The following is a 16,957-nucleotide window of genomic DNA, read 5'->3' as shown; positions in this document are numbered from 1 at the left end:
GTTGTTTCAGAATGTGTGTGTGTGTATATATATATATATATAGCATTATATTTTATTTTCTTTGTTACATTTGTATCCCACATTTTCCCACCTATTTGCGGGCTCAATGTGGCTTACATAGTACCAGAGAGGCGTTCGCAGTCATGTTGTGGTAAAATAAAGTTCATGTGGAACAGTCAACGGAAGAGTTGTGCTATGTCCATTACGTACTTTACTTTTGTTGTGTTGCAGAGATCAGGCATTTAAGTTGGATCTGCGGGGTATGCCTTTCTAAACAGAAAGTGATTTAGTGATTTCCAGAAGTTTAGGTGGTCGTACGTTGTTTTCAAGGCTTTTGGTAATGTGTTCCACAGTTGTGTGCTTATGTAGGAAAAACTGGATGCGTAAGTTGATTTGAATTTAAGTCCTTTGCAGCTTGGGTAGTGCAGATTTAGATAAGTTCGTGTTGATTTGGATGCGTTTCTGGTTGGTATGTCAATGAGGTCTGTCATGTATCTCGAGGCTTCACCGTAGATAATTTTGTGAACCAAGGTACAGATTTTGAAGGCAATGCGTTCTTTGATTGGGAGCCAGTGTAGTTTTACACGGAGGGGTTTTGCGCTTTCAAATTGCGTTTTTCCAAATATAAGCCTGGCTGCCATGTTTTGGGCGGTCTGAAATTTCTTTAAGGTTTGTTCTTTGCATCCCGCATAAATTTCATTGCAATAGTCTACGTGGCTTAATACCATTGATTGTATCAGGTTGCAAAATGTTTCCCTCGGGAAGAATGGTTTCACGCGTTTGAGTTTCCACATTGAGTGGAACATTTTGAGTGTAATTGTCAGTTATTGATTTTGCTGGATCAGATACAAATGCATATATAAAATATATACAGATGCAAAGACTTTACATTCCCCTTCCCCCTGGAAACTACTGATAACAAAAACTAGCTGGGTGGATACATAAGCCCATCAACACATCTCCAAAGAACAAAACTCTGAAGATGGACAGCAATCACAGAGACTGGAGTTAACAAAAGACAGCAAAACTCCACCTAAAAAGCCTATCTACTCTCAGACAATGACTCAGAGACTGAAAAGCTCATCTACCTATCTAATCTGACAAAAGAAGCCCACCTACTCTCAGACAAAGACTCTTGTAATCCTGTCAGATGTCTTATGGATGTGTATCTACCAGCAGATGTCCAGACAGAAAGTCTTATGATGTCATTAACATGTGACCAGTTACCGTGCTCCATCTCAAAACTAGATGAAACCAGTTTTCAGTTATCCCTGAGTTTTCATTGGATCGAGTACATCCCATCTGACTTCAGCCTAGGGTCCAACAAGAAATTATAAAAAGCCTGGAAAATGCCCAGTTCTGGTTCTTGGGCTCTTGTTCTCTTCGCTCTGCCTCCTGCCTCTCTGCAGGACTTCACACACATCCCTGATAAGACTTTCTCAAGGCTCCAGCAACAACTCTGCAACAAACGACTTCTTTAGCAGCGAGGATCTCCTTCATCACTCCAACCAGCAGCCTCCATCAAAGTGAGTTACCATTATCCAGCTTAATTTATAATTCAGACTTTTTAATCTTGAAAAGCACATTTCCCCTGGTGAAATATTCCTAAAACCTGCCTCTCTCTTGTAACATTACTACATTACCTGTATTGTAAATAAACATTTTAAAGTTAAATATATGGTCTTTATGTTCTGAGCACATGTCAAGCCTTACAGTGCAGGTTAATGTAATTCAACAAATATAGTATTAATTCCCCCTTTTCTTACATATTCTTATATTACCTTATACCTAATTGGTGTGTATATATATATATATATATATATATATATATATATACACACACACACACACGTGTGTGTGTGTGTGTGCAAATTTAAATGCTAGACAACAGTTTACACATTAAATTTTTGTAGATTTATTAACAACCTCATAATAGAAAATACTGCATAAGTAAAACATAAAACAGTAGCAGTAGTCCATGATAACTTAAATCCTTTCAGTTGGGTTTATTTGCACCAGTATTCCATGTGGTACAAATAAGTTTCAAAAATGAATTTTTTATATTTTTGAAGAATGTTGCTCCTAGAATAGGAGTGCTTTAGTTCATTCCCTAAAGGGCTGCAAACAGGCCAGATTTTCAGGATCTCCTTAATGAATATGCATGACACAGATTTTCATACAGTGAGAGTAGTATGAAAGCATCCCTGTCTTAGAATAATTTGATTCTGGTAACTGCAGGGAGGCTGTAGTAATAGCAATTATTTATTACATTTGTATCCCACCTTTTCCCACTTATTAGTAGGCTCAAAGTGGCTTACATAGTTCCAGAGAGGTGGTTACAGACTCCAGTGTGAACAAATATAGCATAGGGGTACTATTACAGTGACAAGTACAGTAAAGAAGTATCGGTAAATAGGTTGGGGTGATCAGAATTTAAGGCAACCTAAAGGACAAGTAGAATGGAAGATAGGAAGAAATTGTGAGAAGGGATGAAAGAAGATTGGAAAGGGAGCACAATAGAGAGGATATTGGGGTCAGAGACTAGAGGAAACAAAGGAAGAAGAAAAAAAAACCCCCAGAAAACCACGGATATTACACCTATGTGGGTAAAGAAGTATAATTGGAAAAACTTACCCTCCACCTCCAAAAGCCAGAGAGTCCATATCTCCTTTAATAAAGAACATATTGTCTCCTGTCCATTTATAAACCTAGCAAATAGATCAATATATACTTTAATAATTAAAATAAAACCATGATAGATGGGTAAAGCAAGATATGCAGTTTTCTCAGAGCTCTTGAATGTTGCAGATTACAGATATCCAAATAACTCCATCCAAATTCTCTCAGGCCTGTTACCTCTTTGCTGAGAAAATTACGTAGTTATCTGGATAGTGGCCAAATATTGATACCTGGTAAACTTTGAACCCTTCTTCCCCTCAAAATATCTCTGATGTCTCTCTATTTAAAATGCATAATGTTTAACTGGACATCAGGTTGTTCAGTCCAAAGTTAAGCAGTCTGTGGGACCAAAATTTAACCAGAAACATGTTTCTCCAAGTTACACCTGCAGTTACCCAGACAATGCATTTTGAACACCAATCCCATCAAGAATAAAACAGTAACTTATTTTGCCATAATAAGAAATGATTGATTCACAAGTGTCTATGCATGTACCTAAACATTCCAAAACAAATGTTTCAGTTGAAAAGAAATAATAGATCCTAAGTCTCTATTCACAACAGAATATACTTCCATCATCCATGTGAAAGTATCACATAGCAATCAAAATCCTCTCCAAGTGAGTATATAATAGTGAGTTTTTTTAAATTTATATATATATATTTCATATCATCTAAGATGCAAGGAAAAAAGCCTCAATTGACTCCTTTTAAGGCTCAAAGCCCAACATTTCACGGAGTTCACAGCATCATCATCGGCTTTAAAAAAAAACCTTCCCAAAGTCTTTAGATACTACATTTATTTAAATTTACAGAAAAAAACGAGCCAATACTTAGCTTTTAGCTCGATCTTCTTTACAGCCTTAAAAGGAGTCAATTGAGGCTTTTTCCTTCCTTCTTAGATGATATGTAATATATATATATAACAATACAAAATTAAAAAATTAACAATTTAAAAACTCACTATTATATACTCATTTGGAGAGGATTTTGATTAAGCTGCTATATGATATTACTATCCTTGAGAACCCCTGGTAAAAGAAAAGTATCACACAGACATTTTTCTGGCTTCTAGATGATTTTGAATTTCTTTTGCTGAATTAAAAGTACTACTGATAGTTGATAGACTGTATTTTGCACAATTAAGATAGTATCATAAGACAGCTTTACCAAATACCATTAGGCTGATACTCTAAAATGTGGTACTAGAATACCATGTATTAAGGGCTAGGAAAAACCCCAACCAATCATTTTCAAAAATATCTCAAACTTAGTTAAGAAAACTTTTTTTTCCAAACAAGTGTATTAAGAAAAAAAATTGAAGGAAGAAAACCATGTGCTCAGAAGTCTATATTGACCCTATCTGTCATGGGTCGGCATATTCACTTTAATCATTGCACACAAACCATTTTTTTTACATATGTCTCTGTTAGTAGCCGTCAAGTATCACTCCTAACGTCTATAACATGCAAAAACTATATCTAGCACAATGATGTACACTATGTAAAAGTTGTCCGTTGTCATAAAATGAATGGCTGTAGAGATTCTGAAACAAATACCACTCAGGGATACTCTATAAACAAAAAGTGCCCCTACTGGTTTGGAAAAAACTAATGTGTGTTTGAGGTATGTTTGAAAAATGTATTTGACTGGGTTTTTCCTAGTCCTTATATGTATTGTCTCTTGGAAATTAAGAACTCTTTTTTGTTATATTTCTTCCGTTTTGTATATAACTAATATATCAATGCCTTTCTCTGAATAGGCCACATAGCGTTATAAGGGGAACAGCGTTTAATAACTCATTATTGTGAATTAACATGCTAGCACACTTAAGTATATAAGCCTGAATCAGAATATGATATTTTTTATTACTGTTACTAATTCTAGTCGTGCTACTAAATACAAGCTGCATTTTACAGATAAAACTTAACCCAAAATCCTCAACACAATGATGTTCTCCAAAGTCTATGTCCAATGGACCATCAAAAGGTGGAAATCTTAGTTATTTGCTTAAAACTGCGATTACTTCACTACAAATCATTCTTCTCTTAAATGTTCATCTATAGTGCCAAAGTATTGCGTGTCATACCAAGAAGTTTATATTTCAAAAAATCAAAACCCAGCCTCAGGATTTACATGATGAACACGTATGAGATCTATCTGCATTCAATGCTTTCATTGTATGCAAACAGATCTTGTACATATTTATCGTGGAAATCCTGAAAACCAGGCTGGGTTGTGGACCTCGAGGACTGGATTTGAGAACCACTGGATTAATCAGTAGAAACACAAAAGAAAAATATAATACCTCTTATTGGGCTAACAATAAATGTTTTGACTAGCTTCAAAAGACCAGAACTCTCTTCCTCAGATCACAACAGCTATGAGCAAAAGATGATGATATCAAAATATATAAGTGAAACACAAAAGCATTCTACTGACAGTCTCAAAGGGAAAGGGGTGTGAGATAGATCATCAGGTAGAGATAAAGCAGTATAATGTTATGGTTTATGATGTGATAGAAAACCCAGATCATTGTTAAGTCCTTCCTTGTTGGTATCAAAGTATTTCAAAACCTCTTAAATTCCTGGTTTGTTTTAAAGTTTCCTATTGCTATTAGGCTCATTCTCTGATATTGTCAACGTTTGTCATAGTGTTCTACGTTAAGGAAGGTGGTTCTGGCATTCTAAAGGTAGTCAAAAATATATTGTTAGTCCAATAAAACAGATCATCTTATTTTACTTTTTTTAAATAGCTGTTTATTAATAATAATAAAATAAGCATAAAATAGGTGTATTTTTCAATTTTAGGAGCCCTGTTATTAAAACTCTCCTCTATATTCAACTATTTCTTGCAATGATGTGGAAAGCATAGAATCTGGAGATGGCAACGGAGGAAATGTGCATACTTAAGAGCAGCTTGCCAACTGAATGATGGTTATAACAAGGGGCTGTACCTCTCTCTATATAATGCTGGGTATACCTGGTATTTAATGTACAAAGAATGATGAGAGATTCTGGCAGGAGCGCTCAGTGGAATGTAGTGGGCAAAAGATAAATTGATGTGGATCCAGAACAACTTACATCCAAAAACACATCAAGGAAGTGGAGATGAACAGCATGTGGAGAGGAACAGCATGTTTTAGGTATGAAAGGAGGTAATAAATATCAGGGCTGATAATCGCTTTGACTTGTAACAAAAATGGCAACATATCAAGTTTGATCATAAACAATCTCCAGTGAGGTTTTAGTAGGTCTGAAGTCAGTTGGAATAACTGCAGTGGAAAGTTACTGACTGTAGATGTAACAGATGGAAAGAATGAGACCAGGGAGCAAGCGGCTAGGTGGGAATGGCTAAGAGAAACCACGAATGACTTAGGAGCAAGAGCAGCTGTTTCCTCTGACTTTAGAAAAAGAAGGGTAGCAGGGGCTACAGAAGGGAAAAGGAATGAAGTGAGAGAGGATGAAGTCTTGGTGGAGAATTCAAAATTAATCTTTTGAACCACATCACAGAAAAAAAATCAGTGCATACCAATTCCTTTGGGCCTCTTATCAAGCCGAGTGGCAATGCCGAAGAGTTCATTCAAAGTGAATGGGCTTTTTTGGAATTACCGCACTGGGAGCCGCTAATGTGGCTTGATGAAAGAGGTCCTTTATCACTTCCACATAACTGATTTCAAAGATCACTGAATCAATGGATAGTCATACAAGTTTGTCATCTACCAATGTACTGTAATACCATCAAAACAACGATAATCGCAACTGTTTATACAGCACCAATTTACAGAGACTTGTATAAGCTGAAGAGGTACTGTGAGAGGACTTCCAGAGGGAAAGCAATCTTCCAAGTATTTTATCTGTTGGGAAATTGTATTTGAACTTGGAAAAATATTTAAATAAGTAATCTCAATCTTTATTTTAATTTACTCTGCTTATTTAGCAAAGGCAGTTTATGGAAAAGTTCAGTATTTCAAGTTTGTTAGAGTTTCATATACAAGCTGTTTTAGAGTGTAAGATAGCATTTATAGTTACTGTTTTGGAGTTTACCATAACATAAATATAGAGCACAACTAATAGCTAAAGGAAACCACTGTTTAGAGTTCAATTCCTATCCACCTACACCAGCTCTGACCCATCCCTGGGCTGATCTTTGATTTATAGGCTTTTAAACCAAATAGGTTAGAAGGCTTAATTAGATGCCTTTATCAACCTGTAATTTGCTTTTGGTTATTCAGTCTTTTTAGGTCTATGAGAAAAACCTACACATAAAAAATACAAATAAAATTTTTAAAAATCCTACATATTAGCATATAACTAGAATTTTAAGGGATTTAGGTTTACACACTCTTACTCCATTATCAACTTAAACAGCAACTTACCAATCCTAAAATGCAGGCAGCAGTGAGATAATCTTGATGCCCACGTGAAAAACACTACTAAAAAGATGTTCTACTCCATGTGGAAACTCAAAAGAGTAAAACCTTTCTTCCCAAGATACATCTTCCGTACCTTGGTACAGTCAATGGTAATAAGTCATCTGGATTACTGCAACGCACTGTACGCTGGCTGCAAAGAACAGACTATCAAAAACCTCCAGACTGCCCAGAATACAGCTGCCAGACTCATATTTGGAAAAACTAAATATGAAAGTGCAAAACCCTTAAGAAAGAAACTGCACTGGCTCCCACTTAAGGAACACATTGCATTCAAGATCTGCACGATTGCGCACAAAATCATTCACGCAGACGCCCCAACCTACATGCTAAACCTCGTGGACCTACCTCCCAGAAATGCCACGAGATCATCTCGCAAATTTCTCAACCTGCACTTCCCCAGCTGTAAAGGACTAAAATACAAGCTGATGCACGCCACCACCTTCTCCTACATGAGCACGCAGATATGGAACGCACTACCCAGAGACCTGAAAACAATCAACGAAACAAATATCTTTCGCAAATCTCTTAAAACTTATTTCTTCAACAAGGCCTACAATGAGAACCTACAACCCCACTAATCCACTTCACCAACCCATTCAGTTATGAAAGACCACCTCCTATAATTACCCTAATAAATCCCTTCCTCCTCCTTTCTTCCCTTAATTAATCTCTTCACAATACTAACTGTACCTGACATACTGGAATAACTATGTTAACAATACTATGTAAGCCACATTGAGCCTGCAAATAGGTGGGAAAATGTGGGATACAAATGCAATAAATAAAAATAAGAGCTATCCAGTCTTTTGCTCACTGAGTCACATGCTTACCTTCCAACTGGTGAGAGGTCGTATGTGTGTACTCAGTTGAAAGAGCTTCTAGCACTCAAGGAATGGGTCCTATCTCGAGGATAGAGTAGCTGACTTGCAGGAGCTGAGGCAGACAGAAAAGTTTACACGGCCAAAGTTCCTGGATACACATCCTCGGTGTGAGAGGATACTGTATTCTCTGGAGGGCAGGTCCTGGCTGAAGCATCAGTCCCTGCCTCTCCAAGGTGATGCTCTCCCTTTAGCTGACCGCTCTTCTCCATTGCAGTACAGAAGTTACCAGACATTCTGGGGAAGGAGCAGGCTATTCTGGAAAGATGGGCTCCACCTTAACATGGGTGGAACTAGGCTGCTGGCATCAACATTTAAAAAGGAGCTAGAACAGCTTTTGAAATAGAAGCTGGGGGAAGGCTGACAGTTGTACAAAAGCACATGATTCAGAACAATGTATCTTTATCACCAACATAGAAAAAAGATAGGGCATACCAAAAGTGAAGTTGCAATAAAGGCCACAGTACACCACGTGCCTTTAAATAAAGAGCTCACAAACTTAAATGATTGCAAATTATTACTGTCAACTGCTGAGCAAGTTTTTAATAGGAATAAATAATGTGGGTAAGAGGAACCCGAATTATAGCTACGTCTTGCAAGGTTCCGCGTTAGGAGTTACGGATCAAGAAAGGGATCTGGGTGTCGTCGTCGATGATACGCTGAAACCTTCTGCTCAGTGTGCTGCTGCGGCTAGGAAAGCGAATAGAATGTTGGGTGTTATTAGGAAGGGTATGGAGTCCAGGTGTGCGGATGTTATAATGCCGTTGTATCGCTCCATGGTGCGACCGCACCTGGAGTATTGTGTTCAGTACTGGTCTCCGTATCTCAAAAAAGATATAGTAGAATTGGAAAAGGTACAGCGAAGGGCGACGAAAATGATAGTGGGGATGGGACGACTTTCCTACGAAGAGAGGCTGAGAAGGCTAGGGCTTTTCAGCTTGGAGAAGAGACGGCTGAGGGGAGATATGATAGAAGTGTATAAAATAATGAGTGGAATGGATCGGGTGGATGTGAAGCGACTGTTCACGCTATCCAAAAATACTAGGACTAGAGGGCATGAGTTGAAGCTACAGTGTGGTAAATTTAAAACGAATCGGAGAAAATTTTTCTTCACCCAACGTGTAATTAGACTCTGGAATTCGTTGCCGGAGAGCGTGGCATGGGCGGTTAGCTTGACGGAGTTTAAAAAGGGGTTAGATAGATTCCTAAAGGACAAGTCCATAGACCGCTATTAAATGGACTTGGAAAAATTCCGCATTTTTAGGTATAACTTGTCTGGAATGTTTTTACGTTTGGGGAGCGTGCCAGGTGCCCTTGACCTGGATTGGCCACTGTCGGTGACAGGATGCTGGGCTAGATGGACCTTTGGTCTTTCCCAGTATGGCACTACTTATGTACTTATGTACTGTTTGAAGTGTCTATATACAAATGCTAGAACCCTAAAAAATAAGATGAGAGAGAGTCAAGAGTATATACCAAAGTATTAGTAAGGACTAATGGCAACCTAACATACAATAACAAAAAAACAAAACAAAACTTTTCTTTTATACCTAAACTCTTTCCTACCTATTTCCACAAATCCACTAAATCCCGCTGACTCTCCCCACGAACGGAACGACAAGCGTGGAGCCACCCCTGAGAATCTCAGAGGAGGCGTGAGTTTGCCACAGAGAAGCGCCGTACATCAGCCAAGGCTGATCCAAGTGAGCGCTCCAAGCTCCGAGCCTAGGGAAAATGAATCTGGGCCAAGGTAGTGTCGAGGAAACGAGTCGAGGCAACAGATGGAGTTCTGGACACCAACACCCACCCAACCAGCGAAGCTCGTGCGGCCTCAGCACCCGACGGAGCCAACAAATCCTCGGTGCAGGGAAAGGCAATTGAACCTCTCCCCAAGAGGAATTGCACGAGGCTCACCGCGAACCGAAGCTGCCCTCCGCCCGGAGCCTGGAAGACGCGGAGCAGAAAACGATCAAACTAAACCGGTCAGTGAACCCTCTCTGGATTTGACGAGAGTTGTCACGGCCCTCCTACGGGGACCGGCACAAGGCTCAGCCCTACCTTCGCCTGACCATCCTACCAAGCAAAAAGAGGTGACTGAGCCGTAAAACTCTACCCAGACCACGAGGTCGCAGCCGTGTGCAGATGAACACCCGACTCTGCCTCCCGAACAGAAGACAATATAGAGAAGCCACGCCGACGGGCTGCGCCTGAAGCAAGGAATTAAGAAGCGCAAAAGCACTCCTAGGAGATTGATGAAACCCGAGTTTTCACCCAGCTCCAACTCACGACCCAAGTGGTCCGGATAGCAGTTTCAACGCAAGGAACCATCATAGCACGAAAAACACATAGGATCCAGTTCCCGAGACCTCGTGAACGACGGCACTACCTGAAACTGTTCTTCCCCATTCAGCAACAACTAAAATCCATACTACATTACAGCCACCTCTCCTGAAATCACCACCTCTAACCACCAAAATAACAAGTGGAAACTTCCATGAAGTAAACAAACACATTGAAAGGTCTCTGAACTGGGGCTTAGAATCGTGGAGCCTCTGCGACCAAGTGCAGCACATCTGAGCAATAGACCAAAAAAAAAAAAAAAAGGAAGAGGAGGGATACTGTGCTTACAACAAGTTGAGCATCACAATATAGGCATCCACAGCAAAAGTCCCTAGCTCGATGTCCCAAAGGCATAGCGAAAAAGACCACAGAAATAGTTGTGAAGTAGACAGAGAAAGAAGCTAAATGAGATCAAATCTCAGTTTGCAAGGCATAAACTCCTGCCAAGCACATCCGAACAAGATAACATCCTTCCTCAGAACTGGGCTTTCATCGCCTAACCTAACCGAGTCCATAACACCTAAACTTGAAATCGCCTGTTAGAATTCACCATAACACCTTGCTAGACCACTTAAATGCTGTCTTGTTTTATAGACCACCAGGCAACTGGCAAGAATGCCAACCACATTTCATGGATTTTATATCGAATACCTGTGTATCCAACTCCAATATACTTATAATAGGGGATGTAAACTTACACTTAAAAGACACCAATGCAGCAAATACACCTGAATGCAAAGATTTCCTCCAACTATGGGACCTCAACTGTCCTAACATGCAAGCAACACATGTCAAAGGCCACACACTTGACCTCATCACACACAAACTGTCTTCAGAATCACCCCTAATATTAACAAACACAAAATGGTCAGACATACCATGGTCAGACCACCACAAACTAAACACTACAATGGCGAAAAAAAGACTTACACCACAAGCAAGAACAAACAACCTATGCCACGAGAGGCCAAATAAACCCCGAAACATTCTGGCAACAGATCTATAAGAATGACTGGACAGCACAAACAGACTCAAAACACTATCTCCTTAATTGAGACAACAGATGCAGGAACATACTAGACAAAATAGCACCACTACAAACAAGAACCTCGTGTAGACACAACTGAAAAAATTAAAAACACAAGTCAGATGACTCGAACGAGCATGGAAAAAAATGAAACATGAATACACACTTAATGCTTGGAAACAAATGCAAAGAAAAAACAAATATACAATAAGACATGCCAAGAAGGCATTTTACAAAACCAGAGTAGGGCCAGATTACAAAGACACGCACAAACTCTTCCAACTTGTGAACAAACTACTAGACACCACACCGGTTAACACAACCAATACAGATACCCCAACAGCAGATAACCTTGCTAACTACTTCAATTAAAAAATCATAAAACTATGACACACACTACCATCCAATACCACCAACCACGAAATATTCATGGACTGTCTGGACCCTTCCTCTGATGAATACCTAGCAGACAGAATCTGGACAAACTTCGATTTACTGAACGACGAAACCATCACTCAAGCAATCAACAGATTCGCTAAATCCCACTGCAAACTGGACATCTGTCCCAACAACCTAATAAAATCCGCCCCCAAACGCTTCATAACAGACCTCACGTCACACCTAAACTACATGTTACAACAGGGATCCTTCCCTAAGGATAAAGTAAATATACTACTCACCCCAATACCTAAAGACCCAAAGAAAAAAGCAAATGACAACCAACTACCGCCCGGTATCATCCATCCCACTGGCAGTCAAACTAATGGAAATCATGGTAACCAAGCAACTTACCAACTACCTAAATTGGCAAGGCATAATACTGCATGTAATGCAACACATGAGGAATTTGGCCATGGGAGTTGCAATCGGTGTGTATATTGCAGGTATGCCATGCAAGTTAATGAAGTGAATGTTCCTCATTCAGAGAAAATATATCGTTTGCAGGCTCACACTGACTGCAATACTACAAATTGTGTGTATGGCATAAAATGTCCCTGTGAACTATGGTACATTGGATTGACTACTAAAAAGATCAAAGTTAGGATAGCACAGCACCTCAGTAATCTCCGTACTAAACGAATGGAAGCTCCATTGGTTTCACATTGGGTGGATGTCAAACATGAAGTTCAGGATCTTCGCTTTGTAGTTTTGAGTCAAATTAGTTTTGAAAGAGGAGGTAATGTGCCTCGCATGCTATTGCGAAAAGAACAAAGGCTAATTTACCTTTGGAACACTGTAAGCCCCTACGGGTTAAATAAAGAAGTAGAGTGGTTAAACTTGTGAGAGGGTATTTAAAGTCAGTCCCTTTGAAGCCTTGGTATGCGCATGTGTGAGCGTCTTTTGAGGCGTTGCTACCGACACATCCAGGATTGTTAAATTTGTGAGAGGGTATTTAAACTCAGTCTCCGTGAAGCCTTGGTATGCGCATGTGTGGGCGTCTTTTGAGGCGTTACCACCGGCACATCCAGGATTGTTGAATGCTTGGCCACCTGTAGAGCCGGTAAGAGTTTATAATACTGGTTTTTAAAAGGATTGTAATATTGTTTGTGAAACACAAATGTATGCTATTATTGTTGTTTACATAGATTACTGACCCCTGAAGACGCATAATTTGCGAAACACGATCGTGTAGGGTCCGTGTACAAGTGTTTCAGTAAACAAATGAGAGGACAGCTGCAGTGAAGCAGTTTGAAAGTCAAGGAAAAGATTCACATTAGTCCCGTGAAGAGTGGAGTCACGGTGAATGGAACTACTGTCATTCAATACTACAGCACATAGTAAATCAGTTGTGGTTTACGATGGAATGTAACTTTTTGTTTTAACCTGCTGTGGTGGACAATTGATTTAATCAATGGACTAATTTTCACATGGTAACAGAGTTCACAGCAGGTTATCAATAGATCAAGAGAAGATCGTAATGAAGAATAAGTGCTTTGAATGTCAGTGTAATTTACAAGTTTCACACCAGTATTGCTATTGAAAGCAAAACATTTTGTTACAAGATTATAAGTGATTCTATTATTCCGGGTGTTCTAATGTTATAGAGTTTGATATTTTGATATTAGTTTTATAAATGTGAATTAGAGTGAATGGATGAATGAATGAATGGTAGATATATGGGGATTTTAGACAATAATTGTTAGGTTTATGAGATTAATTGATGTAATAAAGATAAATATAAATGCAATAGTTGTTGAGTATATTGTACCAACTACCTAAATAAATGTTCAATATTACACGAATCACAATCAGGATTTCGATCCAACCACAGCACCGAAACAGTGCTAATCTCTCTCCTCACCAAATTCAAACAAACAATTGCAACTGGCAATAGTATACTTCTCCTGCAATTCGACATGTCTAGCGCATTTGAAATGGTCAGCCACAAAATACTATTGAACATCCTAGAATACTTCGGTATTGGAGGAAATGTACTTAGATTGATCAACGAATTCCGAATCTTTTTAACCTAATGATGACACCCCTAGCCAAATCACTATCCGATCAAGGCCTTAATCCTTACATCTACGCAGATTATGTCACGATCTACATCCCGTTCAAACACGAGCTAACAGAAATCACAACTGAAATTAAACACAGCCTCCAAATAATGAATTCATGGGCGGATGCATTCCAACTAAAACTCAAGGCAGAAAAAACACGTCTCATCCTTTCTACACAATATAATACTAACAAACCTACAACTATAAACACCCCAGAATACAACCTTCCTGTTTCAGACAGCCTGAATTCTCGGAGTCACAACTGACCAAAATCTCACACTAGACACTCATGCGAAAAACACAACAAAGAAAATGTTCCACTCAATGTGGAAACTCAAAAGAGTGAAACCTTTCTTCCCAGGGGAAATATTCCGTAGCCTAGTACAATCAATGGTGATAAGCCACCTAGACTATTGCAATTCCATCTTTGCCGGATGCAGCTGGGCCCTCTCGAATCTGGGAGCCTTCTGGATATGATACTGCAAACCCACCTTTTTTGGTGCGACCTACACTGAGAAGCGAGATTCCCAGTTCTTTGTCAGTGCAACTTTAAGGATAGGATGCAATGGTACCGTGACTCCTTCCATAAGTGGTGACTCTTGATGTGGGGAGAGATCAGAAGGGACCCCATAAGACTCATCCTCCGAGAAATAATGAGGGTCTTCTTCTGAGTCCCATGAGCGGTCCCAATCAGATTTTACTTCGTACTCAGAATGACGAGGTGCAATCCTATCCTCAGACACCAGGGAAGCCTCCTTCCCTGGCGTCAATAACCTTTGAGGCACCGACACCAAGAATGTTTCCACAGTGCACATATAGAGCCTCAGGAAGTATGTGGGGCTGATCCGCAGCTGGCGCAAGCGTTCTTGATGCCTGAGCGGATTGCAACTGCAGTAGCTGTGCCAGCTCCTCCCACAGCATGGCTCAGTATCGCAAAGGAAGACATCAGTAAAGGCTGGAGGAGCTGGGACAGAGGTAGTCTGAGAAGATGTTGGTGTCGAAATGGAAGAAGGAACCTGGCTGCTTGGAGACTTGCGCACCAGCACCTCTAACACAGAGAAGCAGCACTCCTACCAGTGCCTGCGCTTCTTGGATACTGGTGATGCCGATACACCGGAGCTCCCAGCTCCATGTGTCTAAGAGGACTGATGCTTATGCTTCTTGGGCTTCACCTGACGCTTAGAACCATGGTCCTTTGGTGCAGATGAGGACGTCGTCGAACCTGTACATGCCCTCAGGTCTGATGCTGACAAGTCCCGAGGCCTACTTTCAGTGTCCGATGTCGAGAGAGGTGGAGACCTCCTCAATGCCGGTGCACTACCAGTGGTTGTTGAAGACTTAGCAGCCATCAGGGTCACTGTTTCCAGTGCCTGTGAGGAGTCAACAAGTTGTTGGAACCGACGTGCCCTCTGTGTCCTCAGCTGCATTTTGAAACAGAGAGAACAAGAACATAAGAATTGCCATACTGGGACAGACCGAAGGTACATCAAGCCCAACAGTGGCCAATCCAGATCACAAGTACATGGTGAGATCCCAAAACAGTGAAACAGAGTTAGGGTCATGGTTAGGCCCAAGACATCTGATGCACCAAGAGTGTGGCTTTTACCGAAATCACGCGACTACATTGGGCATACCATTTGAAGCCACCGAGGGTCTTCCTGGACATTGAGAAAAGAATAGTGGCAAAATTAAATTCCTCAATTGTGAACCTCAAAAAGGGGTAGCAAAAAATAAAGGAAACTTTGAAAGCTGCAAAAACTGAAACTATTATAAAGAGAGGATAAAATAAAAACAAAAATAATGCAAAAGTACCTGCACAGGAAGGCACTGTGAAGAAGAAGAAACACGCAGAGAACATAATGACAAAGACTGAGGGACCCGAGCTCATGCAGGAAGGCACCAGTGCACGAGGGGTGGGACACTGCTAGAAACTTCTCCCTTGTTAGCATCTGTACTGGATTCCATCAGATGACGTCACAACTGTGAGAATACAACTGACCTTCTTGGCCTCAGAGAAGAGGCGATATGTTCTCAAAGATGGTTTTTCCTTTTCTTTTTGGAAACCTCTATGTGGTGTCCCTCAGGGGTCACCCATTTCTCCTTTTTTATATAATATTTATATGAGTTCATTAGATTTGGTTACTCTAGAACTAGAACCCCCCCCCCCCCCCCCAATTTATTCTTATGTTGATGACACTTTTCTTTTAATGCCTGTTAGTAGTAACTTGGCAGCTTCTTTTGCTGCTATTACTAATGTGATTGAGAAGATTAGAAAATGGTCAGCTAGCTTACCATCATTTCAAGCTCAACACTGGTAAGAAAAAGCTATTGTAGTTTGGTTCTAATCAGGTATCTATTCCAATGTCATTATCTATTAAAGCTGGAACATCTCCGAGAGTGGATAATATCTAGAGTATTAGGGGTATTACCTGCTGCTTCTCTGATGTCAATGCTGTAGTTAGAAAAGCTTGTTTTTTTTTTTAACTTAAGCAGTTGTGGTTTGTTTGATCTTATTTTTTTCAAGATCATTTTAGAATACTTGCTCAGTTAACAATTTTATCCCAATTAGATTATTGTAACTCTTTTTCTGGGAATTTCAACAAAATTCATGTCTACTTTACAATTAGTTCAAAATATTGCTACTAAGCTAACATGTAAGAAGTCTAAGTACGATTATGTTTCTCCTTTGTTGACTGAGCTTCACTGGTTGCCTGTTGAGGCTTGAATTAACTTTAAGCTGTGTTTAACTTTTAACATTTTCAATGGATTTTAACACGGAATCATTTGCTGGGGAAATGCTAATAGCTGTCAAATTGCTGATCACCTTCTTCTAGCATTTCCTTCTGTGAAAGGAGTGTTAAATCTGTTCATGATAAATCCTTTAGTTATCTTTCACTGAAAGTATGGCACTCTTTGCCTTTACATATTTGGCTGTCTTCTAGTTATATTAATTTTCAAAAGATGCTGACGTTTTATTTATTTCACAAATCATATGCTTTGTAATTTTGTATTGTAATATTGTATGCTTATATTTTTTTGGTGTTGATGCTGTATTTAGTTGTTCGATTGTTACACGCCTTGAACCTACTGCGTCT

The 16,957-nt window shown here is 39.7% G+C and overlaps 1 protein-coding gene across 4 annotated transcripts in view; it reads right to left on the bottom strand.

Annotated features, from left to right (window-relative positions):
- The window catches only part of OXR1 (oxidation resistance 1), a 388,442-nt gene that overhangs the window by 24,583 nt on the left and 346,902 nt on the right, over positions 1-16,957 (bottom strand). For all 4 annotated transcript variants that reach the window (XM_030217988.1, XM_030217996.1, XM_030218005.1 and 1 more), the window contains one exon: positions 2,635-2,708. In XM_030217988.1, the coding sequence (XP_030073848.1) occupies positions 2,635-2,708 (74 nt within the window). The remainder of the gene's footprint in view (positions 1-2,634; positions 2,709-16,957) is intronic.

This window comes from Microcaecilia unicolor, chromosome 1 (assembly GCF_901765095.1).
Source record: "Microcaecilia unicolor chromosome 1, aMicUni1.1, whole genome shotgun sequence".
Lineage (NCBI taxonomy): Eukaryota > Metazoa > Chordata > Amphibia > Gymnophiona > Siphonopidae > Microcaecilia > Microcaecilia unicolor.
Note: the sequence above shows the minus strand (reverse complement) of the source record. Positions and strands in the feature narration are given on the sequence as shown.